The sequence below is a fragment of the Rhineura floridana genome, chromosome 6, assembly GCF_030035675.1.
Source record: "Rhineura floridana isolate rRhiFlo1 chromosome 6, rRhiFlo1.hap2, whole genome shotgun sequence".
Classification (NCBI taxonomy): domain Eukaryota; kingdom Metazoa; phylum Chordata; class Lepidosauria; order Squamata; family Rhineuridae; genus Rhineura; species Rhineura floridana.
This window is the reverse complement of record NC_084485.1, coordinates 49,497,797-49,517,195: the sequence shown is the minus strand read 5'-3', so window position 1 is coordinate 49,517,195 and position 19,399 is coordinate 49,497,797. Positions and strand designations below refer to the sequence as shown.

Below are 19,399 nucleotides of genomic sequence, written 5' to 3'. Positions count from 1 at the left end.
CAGGCCGAAATAAGTTCATCCTTGGAGATTTTTAGGTGGATTTTGAGGACACAGTGCCTGAATCTGTGCTTCAAAACTATACTATGCCTGGCTTGCCATGCTGTATCCATTTATTTCTTGCAATAGTTTTGAGTGCAGTTAGGGTTTTTGCTAATTCTTGATTATTTTGTGAAGGCAGAAATAATAATTCTGCCTTGATAAATTAACTGTTCAATGTACTGATGGTTAGTTGTTCAGGAAATTCCCTCTTTTAGGACGGGAGTTTTATTAACAGGAAAAGTCTATATTACAGATTGCCAGCCCAGCACCCATGGCCATCTTGGTGTCCCTGTAGCAACCAGGGGCTTCTACCAATCAAGTTGCTTCTTTGTGCTTTGCTCTGTGAAGGGGCTTTATTGATTGGAGTGAGCACTTGCTTAGCTCCATGGAGGGGCAGGGCCGATGGGGGGGGAAGCTGGTACAAATTACCGGGGCCTTGTGGTCCAAAAGGGGCCCTGGGCTCCGACTACGTTGCATATGTTTTTGTTTTTTTTGGTAGTATCATTATTTGTCAATTGTTTTTGACATCCATTGTAAAATCAGTGAATTTCAAAGAAAATAATAATGATATAAAAGATTTTTAGCCGGGCCGCCCTTGCTGGAGGGCCCCCCAACATTTTTTCACCAGGGCCTGAACCAGCTCTTGGCGGCCCTGTGGAGGGGTTTAAAAAATGGTGGCAAGGGGAAGAGAAGGAGTGATGGGGATCACCCTGTTTACTCACCAGCGCGGCTTTCCTGAATGGGGGCTAGGTGTTGCTCAAGTATGGTGTGAGTAAGGGAGTAATGTGTGGCTTGTGTGTGTGGTCTTTGAGAGAGGTAAAGATGTATGTATGGTGTGAGGGGGAGAGGGTATGTATGTGTGATCTGAGAGGAAGAGATGCACTTGGGCAGAGAGAGAAAGGGAGAGATGTACGTGTGGTGTGTGTGGTGTGAGATGTATATGTGGTTTAGGTGTGTGTGTGAGGTATACTGTATATGTGTGATCTGTGTGAGAGAAGGAGAGATATATGTGCACCTGTGGTCTGTATGTGTGTGAGGAGTGCATGCATGGGTGTGCTGTGAGTGCAAGAGTGAGTGTGGTGTGGCTACCTTAATGTATTTTCTTGGTACTGGAGAATGCTCCTTGTTGCTACTCGATAGCAACTGTATCCTTGTGTGTGTGATCTCCATAATCAGAACCTGCAGGACATAGTCATTGTAAGCATGAGGTTGTCCAGGGGTGGGAGTGGAGAGGAAGCAGCAATGACATTCTAATATTCTACTATTCTCTCTAATATTGTATGATACTACACTCCCATAGCAGTCACATTGTGTTATGCCATGCCCCTCTGACAGCCATTTTGTGGCTGGCTCCTACTTTCTCAAAATTAAAAATGTGCACACTGGTCTAAAAATGTTGGTGAGCCTTGGTCTAATAGTAATAAGTTTCAAGAGTACTCATCCATTTTTCCTTGCTTCAGACAATGTTCTATTTAGACAGTTAAGTACTAGAAAATATTTTTTAATTGGGGTGGGGAGTCCATTTCCAGATCTTCCCACAGATGTGCTGAATATCAATCATTTTATACAATTCGTATATTTTAAGATCAGAACAGCTGATCCTTCAGTTGGCTTGCATAACATAAGAGAGTTCATATTCCTAAAGCTGTTCATATGCCAACACATTGCTCTGTGTTAATTCAATGTATTGGTCCAAAGGGCATGTTTTAATCAGATATGTTAAAACTTACTGAGAATATATCACCTTTCCTTGGTACCTTGTTCTAGTAGTGTCTTTAACAGGATTGTGCTTAATAGCCGAATACTGACTATGTTTACATGGAAGTGAGCTTCACAGTTCATTGGGACTTACTTCCAAGTAAATGTGGATAGGACTGTAGCCTCGGTAAGTTTGTCCAGTGTTTAGTTTCTCAATTAAGATAGAAAGTAACCAATATTTAATAGAATCATTTCAATAACCAGCACTGCTCCCACAAAGTTATTTGTAATTGCACTTGCATAAGTCACATTTTAATCTTATTTCTATCCTAGAGAGACTGTGCTCTATAAATATTTCTGTAAAGAATGCTGTGCAGCTCTTGTAACATTCCTGTAGATTTTCTTCTTTTCCACTACACATTCTTTCTAAAATCTGGTCACCAATGAAATGTCGCAGTAAGACATGAACAATTGTGGTATACTTTTTTACTTGTGTCCTCTCATGTGTATAGATACTAAAGCTTTTCCATAATAATGTTTTGCCATATAGAACATTTCTAATGGGTTTATCTTTCCTTGCAATGTGTTAGCTCTCACAAAAGCAATGTAACTGTCTATTTACTGTTCTTTAAAAGAAGCAATGCTTCTGATTCCTTTTGCAGTGCATTGTTGCTGACTGTAACAGAACTTTATTTTGTGTTAGAAATTAATTTTCTTTCTCCTTTCTAGGCTCAGCATCAGCATGAAACATCTAGTTCTGATTTGGAGCATGCACATCAAGAGTCAAGTCGTCTTGGGGAGGTATTGGCCAAGGTGTCCAGAGAAAAGGAATCACTAATGCGTGAGAAAGCTGCATTGGAAGTACGACTAGGGGCTGTTGAGCGAGAGAGGTTGACCTTTTCAGAGCAAGTGGCAGAGTACAGGTAAGAGGCTGGTGGAGGAAGGGCCTCACCTATTTGAATAATTGGATATGATCCTAGAATCATAGAATAGTAGAATTGGAAGGGGCCTATAAGACCATCAAGTCCAACTCAATGCAGGAATCCAAATCAAAGCATTCCCGAGAGATGGCTGTCCAGCTGCCTCTTGCAGGCCTCCAGTGTCAGAGCCCACTACCTCTCTAGGTAATTGGTTCCATTGTCATATGGCTCTAACAGTTAGGACGTTTTTCCTGATATTCAGTGAAAATCTGGCTTCCTGCAACTTGAGCCCGTTTTTCTGTGTCCTGCACTGTGGGACGATTGAGAAGAGACCCCGGCCCTCCTCTATGTGACAACCTTTTCCATAGGAGGAATGCCATCATGCTGGATTATAGCTCGTCCTATCGTCCGAAGGCAAGAATGTTTCTGAAGTCAAGACCAGGGCGTCAGGCCCCTCCCACTCTCCAGTTCATTCTTGCCTTCGTACCGAACAAGTTTGAAATTCTTGCTAGCGTAGCTTCTGATAAGTTTTCTCTGTATTTGTGTGTGTACTCCTGTACCTTCCTTTTCCCCTCTCCTATCTCAACTGTTTTGGCTATACGTAATTTGTTCTGGGGAATTTCATTGGGGGGGGTTCTCCCTTGCCCTTGTTTTTTCCCCCGTCACCAGCCTAATGGCTCTTAGGGAGACCGCAGCTGCGGCTCCCTTTTCCCTCAGGCGGCGGACGTAGTTTCTACTCAGGAGCTTGCGGCTGCAGCTTTCTGGTCCGCTCCACCGCATATTTTGTGCCTTTTTTGGCTGGCACTTACAAGGAGCCTGCGGCTGCGGCTCCTTTTGTCTTTGGTTACTGCCGCGGCAACTTTTTGAGGCGGCCCCAGAGCCTAGGCTCCGTGTCTTCCGGACGTTCGGGGAGACCGCGGCTGCGGCTCTCCCTCCTTTAGCAGGCGAACTACAATTAATTAGAGCTTGCGGCTGCAGCTCTCTGTCCCCGCTGCCTCTATCCTTTTTCTCCCCCCCTTGCCGCCTATTCTCGCGGCAGCTCCAGAGCCTGCGGCTGCGGCTCTGTGTCAGAACCCCTATCTGGTGGGGTTGCTCCGCCTCCCCTGGCTCGTCTGTGGCATCTTAAGCCTACCGCAACTGCCTTTAGAGCCCGCGGCTGTGGCTCATTCTTTCCTTCGTTTGCTGAGCCCAATCGTGCTCTCCCAGCCCAGCGGTCCCAGAGTTTTGGTTTGAGACTGTTTTGTGGTGCATTCCTGTGACCGCCATTGCTTCTTTATCACCCCAAGCTTCTCTGATTGGCCAATTTTCCCGCCGTTTTTTGCAGCCGCCATTTTATTTGTCTCTTTCTGTCTAGTCAGTTACAGTGCCAAAAAGGGGGGTCTCAATTACACGGGCTGTAGTTTGCAGAGCCAAGGCTTTCTGGCAGCCCCACAGCGTGATTTACATAGCTTTCTCTCTGCTACTGCTGCTGCCTCTTGCGCCTATTTGAATACTGCAACTGCTTGAAGCTGTTGATACTATACCAAAACTGTTTGAACTGTGCATTCTGCCCCATCCGTGGCCGTGTACAAAGACTGTCCATACTATACAAAAGCTGTTTGCTCTGTACATTCTGCCCCATCCGTGGCCGTGTACAAAGGCGGTTGGTTATATACAAACGCTGCTGGACCTGTACAAAGCCTGTTATTGCTGCAACTGATACCTAGTGTGCAAGGTGTTGATACCCAATAAATCCTGTCTGGACTGTACATTCTGCCCCATCCGTGGCCGTGTACCAAGGCTGTTGATATTATGCAAAGCTGTTTGAACTGTACATTCTGCCCCATCCGTGGCCATGTACCAAGGCTGTTGATACTATACCAGGCTGTTTGAACTGTACATTCTGCCCCATCCGTGGCCGTGTACCAGGCTGTTGATACTATATAAGGCTGTTTGAACTGTACATTCTGCCCCATCCGTGGCCGTGTACCAAGGCTGTTGATATTATGCAAAGCTGTTTGAACTGTACATTCTGCCCCATCCGTGGCCATGTACCAAGGCTGTTGATACTATACCAGGCTGTTTGAACTGTACATTCTGCCCCATCCGTGGCCGTGTACCAGGCTGTTGATACTATATAAGGCTGTTTGAACTGTACATTCTGCCCCATCCGTGGCCGTGTACCAAGGCTGTTGACACTATACAAAGCTGTTTGAACTGTACGTTGTGCCCCACCCGTGGCCGTGTACCAGAGCTGTTGATACTGTGCAAAGTTGTGCAAATATTACATTCTGCTCCATACTGTACCACACCTACGGATACTGTGCCAAGATATCTGGACATGCATTCTGGTCATGTACTAAGCCTGTTCATAGTGTACATTCTGCCCCATCGTGGCAGTGTACTTAGCCATCAGCCAGTGCATTCTGCCCCAGTCGTGTGGCGTGTACTGAGCCTGTTCAGGTCTGTACATTCTGCCCCATCGTAGCAGTGTACTGATACCCATAGAAAATATAAGATGGCGGAACAGTGCATTCTGCCCCATCGTGGCAGTGTACTGCTACCCTTAATAAATATATGATGGCAGAACAGCCAGAGATAACCCAGGCACCCAAGTCGAAACAACAGCCAGAGGCAAACCAGACGACCAAGCCTAAAACACCTAAGGCGGTGAAACATAAGCATGTTAAAGTGGTTGCCAAAACAAAACATCTTGCCAGCCACAGCACAACCAAGCGACCTCGCTATGTCTCTGCTCCAGATCCAGAGGGTTCAATCCATGCACCGTTAACTACCCTCTTTCAGTCTCCTGCTGCGTCCTCTGATGAGGAGGACTTCCCTGGCTTTTCTGAGCATCCAACGGTCACCCAACCCGGGGCTTACTCTATTTCACAACCTGTGGGGCCGTCTGCACTTCCGCCTATCCAAGAGCAACGGGCTACATCTCCGGGACTGCAGCTGTCCCAGGAGTTCATTACTCAACTTCAGGGCATGCTGTCGTTTTTCGCTCAGAGACAGTCACCATCACAAGTTCCCGCTATACCTCCACACAGTGGGGACCAACTTGCTCACAGTGAGACGAACCCTTCATGTTCTCCAAATCCGTTTGACATTGCCAGGGGCAGGTTTGCTGATGACGTCTCTGGTGTGGAAGATTCCGCATTTCCGCTGCAAGACAAAGGAGACGTCTGGAGTGACCATTCGGAACATGAGCAGGATACATCCTATCGCCTCTTCGATTCCTCAGACTACCAGCCTCTTGCGCGCAGAGTGTTGAACACCCTAGGCCTTCAATCCACCCCAACTGCAGATGCTACTCCCGCTTTAAAAGGGGCTAGGGTCTTGAAATCCCCTGCTCCAGCAGAACACTATCTACCTGTGCCAGACCCCATCGCTAAACTGGCCAAGGATGAATGGTCTCACCCCTTACAAGCACACCATTTTAATAACATTGCGGACAGACTTTATTCTTTGGCCCCGGACTTTACTACCAAGCTGGCCGTCCCTGGCATAGACGAGCCAATTTCCAGTTTAGTTTCCAGATCTCTCTTGCCATGGGAAGGAGAATCTCATTTAAAGGATGCCACTGAGCGGAGACTAGACTTCGCCTTACGCAAGTCTCATGAGGCTACCGCCTTTTCTATGCGGGCATCTACATCAGCCTCTATTTTTACCAGGGCAGCAATGATGTGGTTGGACAACCTCATCGAGGATCCCAATCCAGACCCTGTTTCTCTGCGAAGATCGTTAATAAAATTGCGCAAAACAGCTGCTTTTGTGGCCGACGCCACCTTGGACGCGAATCAGCTAGGGGCACGCGCCATGGAGGCTCAGGTTGTGGCCCGACGGACACTCTGGCTTCGTCACTGGCAGGCTGACTCTGCTGCCAGAGTTAATCTATCACGGGCACCTTATGCTGGATCTTTACTTTTCGGCGAGGAAGCACTAAAGACAGTGCTTGTTGACCCTAAGGACACTCGAAAGCCTGTCTTGGCCACAGTCAGAAACATCGAGCACAGGCGGTGTTCCTGTCTCCAGACCGCAAAACCACCATCACAGACATCGCAAGATCCCTGATGCACAAAACATCCGCAGACGTCATGCTTCTAGCCAGGGCTCTAGGAATGTTGGTGTCCACCATTCACATTGTTCCATGGGCTCGAGCTCATACTCATCAGCTACAGTGGGCCTTACTGCCGTTCCAACACGACATTGCCAGCTCAAACCATCGAGCAATTCCCTTGACCCCCAAACTGCGTTTATCATTCCGCTAGTGGATGAGGGTAAAACATCTCACCCGGGGCACTCCGTTCAGAGAACCCCACAGGACTGTCATCACCACAGATGCCAGTCTCCTCGGCTGGGGAGCCCACTGCAACTCTCAGTTTGTTCAAGGAGTTTGGACCGCAGCAGAACTGGCTCAGAGCATCAATTGGCTGGAGCTAAAGGCGGTCCACTTTGCTCTGCTCCATTTTCAATCTCTGCTCCCCTTGGACCATGTTCTTATTCGAACTGACAACACGTGTGCAAAATCACATTTGAACAGACAAGGGGGAACGAGGTCGCGTTCCTTACAGGATCTAGCTTACCTCATCTTCGACTGGGCGGAACACAATCTACAGTCCTTGAAAGCAGAGCATCTCAGAGGTATTTGGAATGTGACAGCGGACTGGCTCAGCAGACAGCAAGTCTTTCCAGGAGAATGGAAACTTCATCCGACCGTTTTCCATCTTCTCCAGCGTCGATTCGGCCCCTTCTCAGTCGACCTGTTTGCTTCCAGTCGCAATTACCAGCTTCCCAGGTACTTCACACAATACCTGGACACGACAGCGGAAGCAGTGGATGCTCTGTCAATACTGTGGCCGGATGGCCTATTGTACGCCTTCCCTCCAATAGCACTGTTAGCCAGAACCTTGCGGAAGGCACAGCGCGAGAGGGCACGGCTAGTGCTGATAGCACCATATTGGCCCCGTCGACCATGGTTCTCGGATCTCCTTGCAATGTCGGTGACAGATCCTTGGCCACTACCAGTCAGGCCAGACCTCCTATCCTAGGGCCCAGTATGTCATCAGGACCCCAAGTGGCTCAACCTAACAGCGTGGCTTTTGAATGGCGACATTTGAGGTCGGCTGAACTGTCGGACGCTGTCATTGACATTATTCTAGCCTCGAGACGACCATCCACCACCCGTATATATCAACATACTTGGGTGGCTTTTTCCAGGTGGTGTCAGACTCAGCACCTCGATCCTTCACAGGCTACAGTACAACAAGTACTGCAATATCTTCATAGGGGCCTCATGATGGGACTTAGACCCAACACATTGCGTCGACACGCGTCCACTCTGTCGTCCATCCTTTCTGTGTCCTCCACTGGTGCCCCTATTGCCTCACATCCGTTCATCAAACGCTTCCTCAGAGGCACTGCTCTACGTTCACCGGCTGTAGTCCACCGTTTTCCCTCATGGAGTCTGTCAAAGGTTCTGCAGGCCTTACAACGCCCTCCGTTTGAGCCTCTCAGGACTGTGCCTTTACGTCTGCTGTCCTTCAAGGTCCTGTTCCTGATTGCGATCACTTCTGCGAGACGAGTGTTGGAACTGGGTGCATTGTCTTCTGCTCGCCATCTCTGTGTCTTTCACAAGGATTCTGTTGTGCTGAAAACTGATCCTTCCTTCCGCCCCAAGGTCAATTCAGTCTTTCATTGCAATCAGGACATTGTGCTTCCTTCGTTTTGCCCGAACCCCAATCATCCTCTAGAGAAGGCTTGGCATTCGTTGGATGTTCGGAGGGCTCTCAAGACTTACCTGTCTAGGACCCAGGACATTCGACGAACGGAGTCTCTGTTTGTATCCTTTCATCTGAGTTCTATGGGGCATAAAGTAACCAATTCTACCTTATCCCGTTGGTTAAGGGCATGTATTACCTTAGCATATGAGTCCCTTAAGCTGCCAGTTCCAGCTAGTATAACAGCTCATTCCACTAGATCAGCAGCCACTTCAGCTGCTTTTGCTACTAATGCTCCTGTTGCCGATATTTGTAGAGCTGCTGTTTGGTCTACTCCACACTCGTTTATAAGGCATTATAAAATAGATCGTTATGCCTCTGCCGATGCCTCATTTGGCAGACGAGTTTTGCAACAGGTTCTTAATGACGATTAGTATGTGGGTGGTCCCTCCCTGTTATAGGCTGCTTTGGTACATCCAGCATGATGGCATTCCTCCTATGGAAAATGGACCATTGGTCTCACCTGAAGGGTGATTTTCATAGGAGGAATCCCATCATGACCCTCCCAGTTGGAGGATAACTACATAATTTTTGGGATGGTTTATATATTACAATTTTGTCATTATATTATATTATATTATATTATATTATATTATATTATATTATATTATATTATATTATATTATATTATATTATATTATATTATATTATATTATATTATATTATATTATATTTTAATTTTCTAGTGAAGTCAAGACTTCTATTACTGTTTTTGCTAGGTTAGCGTCAGATATTATGAATGTTACTATTATGTTATGTTCTTGCTGGTAGGCCCGTTGGCCTTTTTTCCTGCATGTTTAGATATATCTCTTTGGACCCGTTGCAAATGAACTGGAGAGTGGGAGGGGCCTGACGCCCTAGTCTTGACTTCAGAAACATTCTTGCCTTCGGACGATAGGACGAGCTATAATCCAGCATGATGGGATTCCTCCTATGAAAATCACCCTTCAGGTGAGACCAATGGTCCATTTCATGTACTTGAAGAGTGCTGTCATATCTCCCCTCAGTCTTCTCTTCTCTAGGCTAAATATGCCCAGTTCTTTCAGTCTCTCCACATAGGGCTTTGTTTCCAGTCCCCTGATCATCTTTGTTGCCCTCCTCTGAACCTGTTCTAGTTTGTCTGCATCCTTCTTAAAGTGCTGAGACCAGAACTGGACGCAGTATTCAAGATGAGGCCTAACCAGTGCTGAATAGAGGGGAACTAATACTTCACGCGATTTGGAAACTATACTTCTGTTAATGCAGCCTAAAACAGCATTTGCCTTTTTTTGCAGCCACATCACACTGTTGGCTCATATTCAGCTTGTGATCAATGACAATTCCAAGATCCTTCTCACATGTCGTATTGCTGAGCCAAGTATTCCCCATCTTATAACTGTGCATTTGGTTTCTTTTTCCTAAATGTAGAACTTTGCATTTATCCCTGTTGAATTTCATTCTGTTGTTTTCAACCCAATGCTCCAGCCTATCAAGGTCCCTCTGAATGTTATTTCTGTCTTCCACGGTATTAGCTATGCCCCCCAATTTTGTATCATCTTCAAATTTGATAAGCATGCTGTGTACTCTTCATCCAAGTTGTTAATAAAAATGTTAAAGAGCACTGGGCCCAGGACCGAGCCCTGTGGTACCCCACTCGTTATTTCCACCCAGTTTGAGAAGGAACCATTGATAAGCACTCTTTGAGTACGATTCTGGAGCCAACTATGGATCCACCTGATAGTTGTTCCATCCAGCCCACATTTAGCTAGCTTGCTAATCAGAATATCATGGGGCACTTTGTCAAAAGCTTTGCTGAAGTCGAGATATATTATGTCCACAGCATTCCCACAGTCTACAAGGGAGGTTACCTGATAAAAAAGCAAGATAAGATTAGTTTGGCAGGATTTGTTCTTGATAAATCCATGTTGGCTCCTAGTAATCACTGCATTGTTTTCAAGGTGCTTACAGATTGACTGCTTTATAATCTGCTCCAGAGTTTTTCCAGGGATTGATGTTAGGCTGACTGGTCTGTAGTTCCCTGGTTCCTCCTTTTTGCCCTTTTTGAAGATAACATTAGCTCTCCTCCAGTCATCCGGCACTTCATCATTCCTCCATGATTTTGCAAAGATAATAGACAGCAGTTCTGAGAGTTCTTCAGCCAGTTCCTTCAATACTCTAGGATGCAGTTTATCAGGCCCTGCCTATTTGAACTCATTCAGTGATTAGGTATTCCTTGACCATTTGTCTATCAGTCCCGAGCTCCAGTCCTGCCCCTTCCACTTCATGTTTCCTGAGAGGGTCATAGACCCTTTATTGGGAGAAGATCAAGCCAAAGTAGGAATTGAGTACTTCTGCCTTTTCTTTGTCATCTGTTATCATTTTGCCATCCTCATTGAGTAGCTGTGCCACCATTTCTTTTCTTTGTCTTTTACTATTGATGTACCTGAAGAAAGCTTTTTTTGTTGCTTTTAGCATCTCTTGCTAACCTCAGCTCATTCTCAGCTTTAGACTTCCTGACGCAATCCCTGCAATTCTGTGCTACCTGCCTGCATTCTTCCTTTGTGGCCTGGCCTTCTTTCCACTTCCTATATTTGTCCTTTTTTGTTTTCAGGTCATCTCTAAGACCTTTGTGAAGCCACATTGGCTTCTTCTACTGTTTCCCCTCCTTTTTTCTTTGTTGGAATTGCTTGCCATTGCGCTTTTAGAATTTCCTTTTTTAGAAACTCTCACCCATCTTGGGCTTTTTTTCTCATTAGGGTCGCTTGCCATGGAACCGTACTTAGAATTGTTCTGAGTTTATTAAAATCAGCTTTCCTGAAGTCCAGGGTGTGCGTATGGCTACTCTCAGCTTTTGCTTCTGTTAAAAACAAGAATCCATGTATGGTGTGGTCACTTTTCCCCAGAGTTCCCGTAACTGCCACTTCATCCACCAAATCATCTCTATTGGTTAGAATCAAGTCCAGGATAGCTGATCCTCTGGTTGCTTCCTCCACTTTCTGTAGAAGAAAGTTATCTCCAACACAAGTCATAGTAGCTTTGGATTCTGAGAGATTGCTTTACATCAGAGGACCATGAAGCTTTTTGTATATAGATTGTATAGCCATGTGGCAGTAGTAGTTCAACATATGCAGAAAGCAACTTGACAAATGTGTAGCAGGAAAAAAGTTTAACTTCATGGCCAAGTTTGAAATCCTGTGCATGTAATTTTACAGATTCCCTCCCCCCCAAATCTGCATAACTGCACTTATGGTATTTCTGTTCTTCCAAACATTGACTCTTATATCAGCTTGATAAATGGGTACTAGCTAGAGCGGGCCTGTGGTTTCTGTCGTTGTCTGTATATGTAGACTTTAACTGAGCAACACTGCTACAAATGAATGACTTGCAAGAGTGCAAGGATTTCTGCTTGTACAACAGGGTTCCTCCCTTCAACCCCCATGTGTGCCCCACACCCTTCCCAAATCTTCAGAGAGTTGGGTGAACCCCTAGAAAAGATTTGGAGGGCATCTGGGGATGGGGGGGGAAGCAGAAATCCTTGCACTGGGAGGATGTGTGACGTAGCACTACTTTGGATATAACCCTTTGTTTTCTTCATAGTATTTCCAGGTTACTAAAACTGGCTTTGCTGGGATTAGATCCTCATTTGTCATGAGCAGGATATTAAAAGTACACAAATTCTGTATATGTAATTTGTAGATCAACAAAGGATCTTCTCGAATCAAGCATTTTTCAAGTTCAGCAACAGGTCTCTCAACTGGAAGTTACCAAGGGGCAACTGGAAATGAAAGTTCAAGCAATCAGCCAGGCCAAAGAAGTGATACAAGGTGAGATGTTTTCACAGACTTCCAGTGAAAATGTATGAGTAGAGCTTCTTTTCATGGGGTAAAACGTCAGTGATAAAACAAACTGTAATGCAGCAGACATTCAGACTTCTGCCCTCTTTGCTTATTCTTACAGGAGAGGTGAAATGCCTTTGCATTGAACTGGAAGCTGAAAAATCAAAAGTTGATAAAGAAAAAGAGAAAGTACAACAGCTTTTGCAGGCAGAGCAGAAGTACCAAGAAACCCTCAACCATTGTCAAATTGTACATAAGGAGGAAATGAATACAATATTTCAAGAGCTGGTAAACAACCATATGGTTACCTTTCCTTTAGTTTCTGATATAGAGAATATTCTTTTTTGGTGAGTGGGGAGAATTGACTACAACATGGAACTAATTAAAGCACTTAAAACGCCAGATGTGTACCAAAATTGTTTTGCCATTCAGCTGTTATGTCTCATAGTAATTATGCTACTAGTCTTTTTTAACCACTTACTGTATCCCATGTCAGATAATGTAGTCTCTTTTGGATCAACTCTTTCTTGCCATGTATTCAAAGGCAGGCTTTTAAAAGTCAATATCAATGTTCTTATCTGAATGAGTACTGAATTGTAACTTGAACTTTAGACACCCTGTTAATTGTACTTGAAAGTCTTCAGTTCAAGGCTAACCTTTTGGCACTGACTTATTAGATGGCCTTAGGAAAAAAAGGTTTTTATGTATAGTGGAACTAGAATTTTGAGATTGCAGTGTAACCTCTCCATGTGCCAACTGTCTCCTAAGTGAATATCCCTGATCTTCAGCATTTTAATATGCAATCATTCCCAATCTGAGTTAAAATGAACCTTGTTGAATCTGGTTCTCAACTTTGGCTTAGGAGTGTATCCAATTTAATTTTGTCTTGGGTTGCCAACAATCGCCCATTACAACAAACGGTAGCAGAGGAAGACAGGAAGTGTTTTGTATACAAGAGAGGATACCTAATGGTCCAGCATCTTGATTGTTAAACCTTGGCTCTCTTATACATCTGCATCAAGTGCACTTTCTCTGCCTCAGCTGATCAAATATTACTGATACTATTAAGTATAATGTGTGTGAAGAGCTTTGAATACTTGAAATGCATGTAGGTCATGTTGCAGTGATTGGAGGAATGTTGAGGATTGTTTCCTCATAGTATCCACTACATCAAAGTTAGAGTTTTGCTATAGAATGTTGAGTGGTTGTATGTATGCACGCATGTTTCCAGTTGTGTGATAAGTCAAATCTAAGATAAATGCAACAAATTTTGCTTTGCTTTATTGTTCTTTATTTACTTCTAGTGTATTCTTCTTTTTTAGTTCACTTTACCAAGTATTCAACATTTTTCTTTTAAAAATCAAAATAAAATGAATAAATTAGGTATTTGTATTATAGTTGCATATAATTTTTACTTTAGCCCCAAATCGCCCAGTCTGCTGACATCTTTCTATCTTCAATTCAGGAAAAACTATGCAAGGCAGTCTTATAGTCCAACTAAAATAGATGCCCATCAGACCTTACACTGGCTTAGTTACTTGGTATTTTTGACTCTCTCAATATTAAAAACAACAATAGCGGCAGAAAATATAGCGACAGTGATGACCATTCCCATAACGTCCCTAGCAGTTCTCAATACCCATCAATGACTTCTCCATATTAACCATACATAGAAGGCATCAAGCAGTGTGTAGCAGCAGTGGAAAAATGATATTACTTAATTCATTCAATGTTTCCCACCCACCCCACACACAAAGCACAAATATGCTGCCAGGAAGAGCCCACAATGCCTTTGGCATAGCTGATGCCACATCCGCTACAAGCACTAGAACTGTCCCCTAGAAGTTCATACAGCATCAGCTAGCAAACAATCACCCTTTTGGCATGACCACACAGAGAAAGAAGTACTGACGTTCCAGTTAACCAGTCTACCCGTTCCAAAGATCAGTGACTAAGAGGAAACCTTCATTTAGAATCCATAGGTCTAGATGATATTTATCACCCTCAGAGAAAGATATGATAAAAGTTCTTCCCAGAAACAAAGCTAATAATACTACAATACTCAACTTCTCTAAGGCAAAAAAGATTCCATCAGCAGTTAGAGGTGGGACTGTTCCTTTCTGTTGTCTCATTTGTTGGAATTGGCTGATATCATCCTAGGAAGGTGAACGAGAACGCCACCGTTTAGAATTGGAGCAGGTGCTGGAGCGCATTGTCAAGGAGAAAGAAGAGAACCAAAGTGTCTATGAGAGGAAGCTGCTGGAACTGCAGCAGGAGATCACTGCTGTACAAACACAGATGGAAGATGAACTAACTAAGGCTGAAAATGCCAAGCAAGAGGTAAAGAGGGATTAGAGCCTTTGGGCTAGAGGCTTCATAGTATAAAAATATATTAAACTGTTAACTTTTTTGCATTTTCTGTGTTGGGTTTGGTCTAACAGTTTTTCAAAGATGTTTAAGAATTAGCCTGAGACAGCTTTTCCAAATAATAGTAATGATAATTTTCTCTGTCGTACAGCACATTGGGTGGTATTTAATGCTAGTCCTACTCAGACTAGACCCATTGAAGTTAATAGATATGTTTAACTTAGAATCATTACTTTCAATGGGCTTGCTCAGACTAAGATTACAGTAGAATACAGCTCACTGACTTCACATTTATCCAGTGTGAACAAAACTTGTTGATGCAGTATTCAGTGCTTTTTTCCACCTCATTTTACAAAGCCTACTGAGTTACCTTGAACTCATCACTCACACTTTCCCCTCCTCAGACTTACTACTTTATAGGGTTGTTGTGAGGATACCATGCGGGGGGCGGATAGTGCTGTTCTGAGCATCTTGGATTAAAAGTATGAGGTGTGCAGTTTAAAGTTCTCTGCTGAGTTTCTGACACAGCAATGTCTCCAGACTGCATTTGCAGATTTTATGGTGACTACATCATTTCTCACAGGAACCTGAGGATTTCCAAAAAGGAAGAATGAAGAAAGAGGTGGGCTCAAACTGGTGCAAGAAAGCAGTGTTATATATTATGAAGAATTCCCCAATGTGTCTTGTGCATGGGTCTTCCTCAGGAAAACAAAAACGAATAAAATGGTTTAAAGTAGATATTAAAATGAATAAGTGTTACATTAAATCATTGTTCAAGGTTAACTTCGTAAATTCCATTTTATTTGGTAGATTGTGAGCAGCTAAGTTTCTTTAGAGAAGGCAGTTATGAATGGCTCTTGCCTCACTTGGCTTTTGCCAATCCTGAGCTACTATGAAATATTGATGACTCCAGCAATAACTTTCAGAGTGAAAAGTCTCTCTCCCTTTCGAGTGCTACATGTATTTGATGGAATCCAAAACTGCTAAATTTATTTAAGAACCCAAGAAGAGCCCTACAAATCAAAGGGTTACCTAGTCCAGCATTCTGTTCTCACTGTAGCCAGCCAGATGTCTATAGGAAGCTCACAAGGTATGAGAAGAATAGCCCTCTCCTGTTCATAATCACCAGCAACTGATATTCAGTGGCATGGTGCCTTGAGTATTGGAGGTAATATAGTCGTCATGACTAGTAGCCATTAATAGTCTTTTCCTCCACGAAGTTACCTTTTAAAGCCATCTGACTTATAAGGCCATCACTTCATCTTGTGGTAGTAAATTTCATAGTTTTACCTATACACTGTGTGAAAAATATTCCAATATTTAGCTTCATTGGATGACCCCAGGTTTTGGTATTGATTTATTTTATTCCATTTATGAATCTCTTCCTATGAAATATCTTAAAGAGAGGGAACAATAAGAACATCAACAAGAAAGATAGGATATAAAACAAATTCATATATAAAAACTATTTCAGAACTAATATGGATACAGGCTCCACTTAAAAGTCCTGTTGAAAAAGGAAGATCTTCAGTAGTCACCAAAAAGACAATAGAGACGGTGCCTGTCTGATGTGTGATGGCAGGGGATGGGGGGTGTTCCGTAGGGTAGGTGCCACTACACTAAAAGCCCAACTCCTACATCATATAGAATCTACCTTTTTTATTTTCTTGCCTCTAAAAAGCAATGGTCCAGGTTTAAAAAAATGAATTTGCCTTGTACTAGGACAGAAATGCAGGATACTCACTATATTTCATCAGATGAAGAGGTTTCCACAAACAAAGAGAGGCATTCTCGTCTTGGGGAGGATAACCTGGATGATACACTAGAATATGATTTTTCTGGCCCTGCTTTGAGACCGGAAAAGTTTAAGGAACTGCAAACAAAGGATAGTGGTTTACTGGCCAATCAGGATACTTGCCATGATGTTGAAGCCAAAGCTGAAGAGGCACCAGACTCCATGCTAAGGGCAGAGTCTGTCCCTTTGACTCCTGTCCCAGTGATTCAGGGATGTGTTTTATATTGTAGCTCCCCTAGTCCCACAGTTATTAAACTGAATGCTACGAAGATTCCAGGAATGAAGGACAGTGTTGACGGTTTAGACGATAAAGCATAAAGAGAACTCCCATGTCATGGGGGGGGGCTTTTAGGTACATCCTTCTATCTCCATATTTTTATTTCTTCTTTCTCTCACACACTTCTTCATATTTTCACCCATTTTCTGTTCTTCTCTTGTTTCTAGAAGAGTTGCAGAATTTGGGTTTAAGGGCACTGTTTAAAAGGAGTTGACGATATTAATGAGTCATCTATAGCTACTGAAGTGCTCTGTGAAGCATTCTGTGAAGCTTTCTGGGATGTAAGAACAGGATCTCAGAATGGCTAAGGAAACTGAAACAGCAATGCTCTTAAGTAAAGCAAATAAAGCACTTTTCCTTGTTAAGTCTATAAGCTTTTAAACTGGCAAAACTATGGTTGTTTTAGTTTTATTGCTTGTTTTTTGATGTTGTGATGTTTATATACCTTTACTTTGTACATCGCTCAGAGTGGCTGGGTCTCCAGCCAGATGGGCGATAAATAAATCGCATAAATAAATAAATAAATACCTAATGGGATGGTATCTGCAGGAAGCTCTTTCTTGCAAGGTGTAGTGTTTGGTTGGGTATGTAAGGGGTGAGGCTATCTTACAGGTTTCCTAAATAAATTACAGGTATTGTGGGAGAAATAATATCTTAAGTATTATGTGAGAAGGAGAAAAGATCCTATCAACTTTATCTATCTCATGTATAATTTTATACATTTCTAATCCCCCTTGCTCACCTTTTCTCTTACACTGAAAAACCCCTACATTTTGTATTCTCAGGGTAGCTGCTCCAGCTCCTTGAGTAGTTAGGACTTAAGTCAGAATGTTTTTAATTCTCAATCTCTACATGTACAGGTGCTTATAGAAAAAGAGAATGAGAGGAAATCATTACTAGAGGATCTTCTCCAAACAAAAGAGGAACTGACTGGTACTTGTCAGCAGCTGGAGTATCTCCATCAGGAAGTGAAGAAAAACCAAGAGAGGGAGCAGGTAGGAGTAAGAAGTAGATAAGAGTAGAAAAAGTTGTGAAGACTATCAAGACTTTCCTCTTTCAACAAGCCTTTTAAGTTGAGACCTATCCCAGTCTGCGTCTGTGTTGGAATTGCTTTTTAATATGTTTTTTTAAAAACAGTATGTTTTTTAACCCTTTTTTAAAGATGTTTTAAGAGCTTTTTTAAAAAAATGTTTTTAAAGTTGTTTTGTTTTGGTGTATTTTAGGGTCTGTTTTTATGATGTTTTGATGTGTTTTTAGCGCTTCTGTTTGCCTCCCTGGGCTCCTGCTGGGAGGAAGGGCAGGATATAAATCAAATAACAAACAAACAAATAAATAAGAGTCCAACAAAAAGCAGTGAAGTTGGGTCAATGAATGGATGTGTGAAATGTTTTCCTTGGATTATACATATGACTGATTTCAGAACTCTTGCCCAACCCAATCATGTTTAATCATTCATGCTTCTGAAAACCAGTTGCCGGAAGCCTCAGGAGGGGAGAGTGTTCTTGCACTCGGGTCCTGCTTGCGGGCTTCCCCCAGGCACCTGGTTGGCCACTGTGAGAACAGGATGCTGGACTAGATGGGCCACTGGCCTGATCCAGCAGGCTCTTCTTATGTTCTTACGTTCTTAGTTGCTTCATTTCTGAAGAACTGTTTGTTGAATTTACATTAATTAAGTCTCAGCTAGCTCCTGTATTTTTCCAAAGTTGTGGGATCTGATAGGACCAAAAGCAGGAGATCAGTTCTAAAGCTTAATGCAAAATTGCATCTTATTTGCATTTATCAAATTTCAGCTTACATTTGGTAATTAAGGTATTTATGAAAACTTTATACAAAGGCTTATCTAAATTGTGTTAGACAAAACAATAAATGGAGCTTCTTGCAGCTCTTCTCTGTTCTGCCTCCCATTTTTCAACATTATTTAATATGAGGAAGTTATATTCAAAATCCATCTCCTTGTTATTTTTTTCAAGCATCTTTTTGATCACAGTATTGCAGAGAGATGTTATCTTTAATTGTATGCTCAGAATGTGCCCCATTTCTTTTTTTAGAGTAGAGTCCTTAATTTTGCCTTATGTTCTTCTTAGATGTATGCTGTAACTTAATATGCTATATTGAAATTTGTGTTTTATGTCCATGATTGTTCATCTTCTCATTGTCATTTATTTTGTCTGAAACAGCAGTTCTTCATCCTATGAGACTGATGGCCCGACTGTTATTGAATATAAATCATCTGATTTTGTGCAGCTGCTGTACTGCATTAATTATAAAACTGTTCTCTTATTTGACAAACCAGAAACTAGAAAAAATAATACAACTTTTTTGGGGGGATGCATTCAGGATACTTTGCAAAATCTGGAAGCTGAGCTGAAGGATGCCCAGAGTACAAGAGCAACACTGGAAAAGAAGTACAGTGAGGAGCTAAAGTCTCTCAAAGAAGAAATCAACTTCCTCCTTAAACAACGAGACTCTTTGCAAAGTCAGGTGATTTTACTTAAAACTATCTTCTTGTCTTTTAGCCCAGTGCCAAATGTGTGGCTTTTCACAAGCTGCTTGATCAAGCAAAAATGGGAATCTGTTTGTGGGCTAAAACTGCTATGAGAACCTTTCCTAAACCATGGTGGGAAACTGCTTTAAAGTACTAGGAAACCAAAAAGCCATTTAAAACAGTTTTGAAAAAAGGTTTATGCAATTTTCTAAGAAAAGCCAGGTGTTTGGTTCTGTATAGC

General features: G+C 42.9%; 1 protein-coding gene across 4 annotated transcripts in view; it reads left to right on the top strand.

The window, feature by feature from the left end:
* CEP250 (centrosomal protein 250) overlaps window positions 1-19,399 on the top strand; it is a 91,289-nt gene that overhangs the window by 29,224 nt on the left and 42,666 nt on the right. For 3 of the 4 annotated variants that reach the window (XM_061631764.1, XM_061631765.1, XM_061631766.1), the window contains exons 17-23: window positions 2,467-2,660; window positions 12,095-12,222; window positions 12,356-12,522; window positions 14,395-14,574; window positions 15,185-15,223; window positions 17,534-17,668; window positions 19,011-19,154. In XM_061631764.1, the coding sequence (XP_061487748.1) occupies window positions 2,467-2,660; window positions 12,095-12,222; window positions 12,356-12,522; window positions 14,395-14,574; window positions 15,185-15,223; window positions 17,534-17,668; window positions 19,011-19,154 (987 nt within the window). The remainder of the gene's footprint in view (window positions 1-2,466; window positions 2,661-12,094; window positions 12,223-12,355; window positions 12,523-14,394; window positions 14,575-15,184; window positions 15,224-17,533; window positions 17,669-19,010; window positions 19,155-19,399) is intronic. The other variant, XM_061631767.1, reaches the window with a different exon arrangement.